At 42.8% G+C, this 4377-nt stretch overlaps 1 protein-coding gene across 1 annotated transcript in view; it reads right to left on the bottom strand.

The window, feature by feature from the left end:
* KNG1 (kininogen 1) overlaps positions 1-4377 on the bottom strand; it is a 27622-nt gene that overhangs the window by 19968 nt on the left and 3277 nt on the right. Inside the window, exons 3-4 of the mRNA XM_037741923.1 lie at positions 4114-4198; positions 725-897 (exon numbers count right to left, since the gene is read on the bottom strand). Coding sequence (XP_037597851.1) covers positions 725-897; positions 4114-4198 — 258 coding nt within the window. The remainder of the gene's footprint in view (positions 1-724; positions 898-4113; positions 4199-4377) is intronic.

Raw genomic sequence — 4377 nt, 5'->3', positions numbered from 1 at the left:
CTGATGATATGGGAACTGTAACTTAGTGGGTACCCAGAAAGCCATGCCAACCATTTTCGACACAATTTAATATTTTGGAGCTGTGTTTAACTCATGGTGGCTAGATGATAATATAGTTTTCTTTTTCTTTCTTTCTTTTTTTCTTTTGAGATGGAGTTTTGCTCTTGTTACCCAGGCTGGAGTACAATGGCGTGATCTTGGCTCACCACAACCTCCGCCTCCTGGGTTCAAGTGATTCTCCTGCCTCAGCCTCCTGAGTAGCTGGGATTATAGGCATGTACCACCATGCCTGGCTAATTTTGTATTTTTAGTGGAGATGAGGTTTCTCTATGTTGGTCAGGCTGGTCTCAAACTCCCAACCTTAGGTGATCCGCCCACCTCAACCTCCCAAAGTGCTGGGATTACATGCGTGAGCCACTGCCTTGGCTAGTTTTCTTAAAATCTTAAGCCCAGTATGACTTTTCCTTTTCAATGTCTCTAGGAAGAGGCTGTAATGACGATTACCCATTTGTTAAAATCAAACGTCAAAGGAAGGGGGTCTGATTAGCCATCTTTTCTCACTTTACGTATTACACTGTCCTACTCACTTTGATGAATGAGAAAGCCCTTCACGTCCTGTGCTAGTCAGGTGAAAACACCACCAGCCATGCAATCATACATTTTAAATGTAAAGATCTAATAAATTTTGGTAATACTGTGTGACATAGAGAATTAAAGGGCAAACCTGTCTTTGGGCCCGTTTTACTTCACTAAGCATGAAGAGGGAGGAATGATTCGTGTTGTTGTTAAAGTACTCAACACCGTGTCTCAGAATGGGCTCCAGGTCTGGGCTCTTTGTTGATACAGGATGCACACAGCCAAGGCAGTGATACTGGTCTGTCATCACAGGGCCATCGGCTTAACAAAGGGCAGACAAAAAGACAGCATTAATGATCACAATCAGCATTCACATACATTGCCCTAAACACAGAAGAGGCCAGGTGTGGTGGCTCACGCCTGTAATCCCAACACTTTGGGAGGTCAAGGTGGGTGGATCACCTGAGGTCAGGGGTTCAAGACCAGCCTGGCCAACATGGTGAAACCCTGTCTATTAAAAATACAAAAATTAGCTGAGTGTGGTGGCCCATGCCTGTAATCCCAGCTACTCAGGAGGCTGAGGCAGGAGAATTGCTTTAACCCAGGAGACAGAGGTTGCAGTCAACTGAGAGCACGCCACTGCACTCTAGCCTGGGTGACAGAGCAAGACTCCATCTCAAAAAAAAAAGAAAAGAAAAAGAAAATATTTGGAAATCATTCATCCCACAGGGGACTAACATCCAGCATATACAAAGAATTCAATCAACTCACCAGTTAAAAAAAACAAGTAATCTCATAAAAAGTGGACAAAGGATCTGAGCAAGAATTTCTTAAAAGAAGACATACAAATGGCCAACAGGTATATGAAAAAATGCCCAATATCACTCAGCATTAGGGAAATGGAAATCAAAACCATTATGAGATATCATCTCACCCCAGCTGGAAAGACTATTATTTTTAAAAGTTTGTATTCAATTACCAAGTAATGTTTGTAACAGGTAGCCCTAACCTACTGGTCAATAGAGGCAAACTCCATAAAAAGGGGAATGTAGCTGCAGAGCGAACGGCACACGCGGAGGGACCCCTGGAGCCTGGGCTTCTGCACCCACCATGCTCTTGCTGCCTGCCATGTAAGAGTCAAACACAGCCAGGAGGATATGGAGAAAAAAGAACTAGCTGGGCGCGGTGGCTCATGCCTGTAATCCCAGCACTTTAGGGAGCCGAGATGAGTGGATCACCTGAGGTTGGGAGTTTGAGACCAGCCTGACCAACATGGAGAAACACCATCTCCACCAAAAGTACTAAATTCACTGGGCGTGGTGGCACATGCCTGTAATCCCAGCTACTTAGGGCTGAGGCAGGAGAATCGCTGGAACCTGGGAGATGGAGGTTGTAGTGAGCCGAGGTAGTGCTGGTGCACTCCAGCCTGGGCAACAAGAGCAAAACTCTTGTCTAAAAAAAAAAAAAAAAAAAAAGAAAGAAAGAAAAAAAAGAAAATCACGAAAAGAAAAGGAAACTCTTATGTACTGCTGGTAAGAATGTAAATTAGTACAACCACTATGGAAAATTGTATGGAGATTCCTCAAAAGCTGAAAACATCAAATACCATATATCCAGTAGCTCAGCTACTGGGCATCTGCCCAGAGGAAAAGAAATCACTCTATCAAAGGGAGACCTGCACTCCCGTGTTTGTTGCACCACTATTCACAAAAGCAAAGATATGAAATCAACCTTAGTGTCCATCAAAGGATGAATGAATAAAGAAAATGTTGGGGGCCGGGCACGGTGGCTCACAGCTATAATTTCAGCACTTTGGGAGGCCGAGGTGGGTGAATCACCAGGAGTTCGAGACCAGTCTGGCTAACATGGTGAAGCCCCGTCTCTACTAAAAATACAAAAATTAGCTGGGCGTGGTGGCAGTCGCCCATAATCCCAGCTATTCAGGAGGCTGAGGCAGGAGAATCACTTGAACCTGGGAGGTTTCAGTGAGCTGAGATCGTGCCACTGTACTCCAGCCTGGGCAACAGTGAGAGACTTCATCTCAAAAAAAATAAATAAATAAAATAAGAAAAAAAAAGATAATGTGGTAAATATGCACAATGAAATACTATTTGTCCATAAACAAAGAATGAAATCATCTCATTTGAAGCCACATGGACAGAACTGGAGGTTGTTAAATGAAACAACCCAAGCATGGAAAGACAAACCTGCACTTTGTTCTCACTCATATGTGTAAGCTAAAACACTTAATCACATGGAAATAGAGAAGAGAATAGAATGACAGATACCAGAGGCTGAGAAGGGTCAGGGGTAGAAGGGGGAAATGAAGAGGTTGGTGAATAGGTACTGAATTATAGTTAGATAGAAGAAATAAGTTCTAATGCTATATAGCAGACAAAGGTGACTATGGTTAGCAACAATATATTGTATATTTCAACGTAGCTAGAAGAGAGGACTTGAAATATTACCAATACATAGAAATGATAAATATTCCAGGTGATACCCCAAATACCCTGACTTGATCATTACATGTCCTATGCATGCAAAAAACACATGTATCTCATAAATATGTAAAATATTATGTATCAGTAGAAGAAAAGAAAAGAAAAAGAAGTTAATACATGTAAGGTGCTTACAATCATGGCTGATACATAAATACTCAGTAAATGTTAGCTATTATTTTTATCCTGATTATTGATAATATGTTATTATGATTAATATGTTAATATGTTATTTATCTATTTATTTATTTATTTATTTATTTTTGAGACAGAGTCTCACTCTGTTGCCCAGGCTGGAATGCAGTGGTGCAATCTCTGCTCACTGCAAACTCCACCTCCCGAGTTCAAGCAATTCTCCTGTCTCAGCCTCCCTAGTAGTTGGGACTACAGGTGCCTGCCACCATGCCCAGCTAATTTTTGTATTTTTAGTAGAGACAGGGTTTCACCATATTGATCAAACCAGTCTCGAACTCCTGACATTGTGATCCACCTGCCTCGGCCTCCCAGAGTGCTGGAATTATAGGCATGAGCAACTGCGCCCAGCCAATATGTTATTTTGATTATACCTTCAGGCATATCATTTCATCTCAGCCTCACAACAGTCCTGTGAAGTAGGAAGTACTGTCACCTCCCTTTTCTAGACAAAGAATAGGAGAGCCAAGCTCTGAAAGATTCCAGCCCAGGTCTGCCCTCAAAGCCTATGTGGGATGCTGGGATGCTGGGATGCTGCCTCACTCTGGGATGCTGCCTACAGCGCAGGGCAGGTCTTGTGTCTTCTGGTCCTTCTGTAGAGCCCTTGCACACACCGGATACGATGTAGCAGGCGAGAAGGGTTGGAATAGTCCTAAGGGGATGATGGGCATGAGCCTGGCCCAAACTCCAGGCTCTGCCATTCCACCCAGTGCTCCCTAACTCTGCAAATGGCTTTGCTACTGCCACCCTCTGGGAGCAAGCAGAGCCTGGTCAAGGTTGTGTTCCTGGCACACAGAAATGGTTAATTTCCCACCAGGGCCGTGCCAGAGGATAAACCAGCTACCTGGAGTAATCTGGCAGGACTGGATAGCCACGGAGAATTTTGTATTCCCCCTCTTCCCCACAGTTGCTGTGCATTTTCCAGTAGCCTAAAAAGAAAAGAAAGAAATCATTTAGTCTAATCTTTCAGATGGGAACATCTACCTAGTACTGTTGCTAAATGTGGCTTTCCTTAAACAAACAAACAAAGAAACAAACAAAAATTGTGAAGATTTTACCCAAAAGAGTTTTGAAACATGAGAATAAATGTTTTTTTTTTTTTTTTTTT

The sequence above is a fragment of the Cebus imitator genome, unplaced genomic scaffold, assembly GCF_001604975.1.
Source record: "Cebus imitator isolate Cc_AM_T3 unplaced genomic scaffold, Cebus_imitator-1.0 Scaffold111, whole genome shotgun sequence".
Lineage (NCBI taxonomy): Eukaryota > Metazoa > Chordata > Mammalia > Primates > Cebidae > Cebus > Cebus imitator.
Note: the sequence above shows the minus strand (reverse complement) of the source record. Positions and strands in the feature narration are given on the sequence as shown.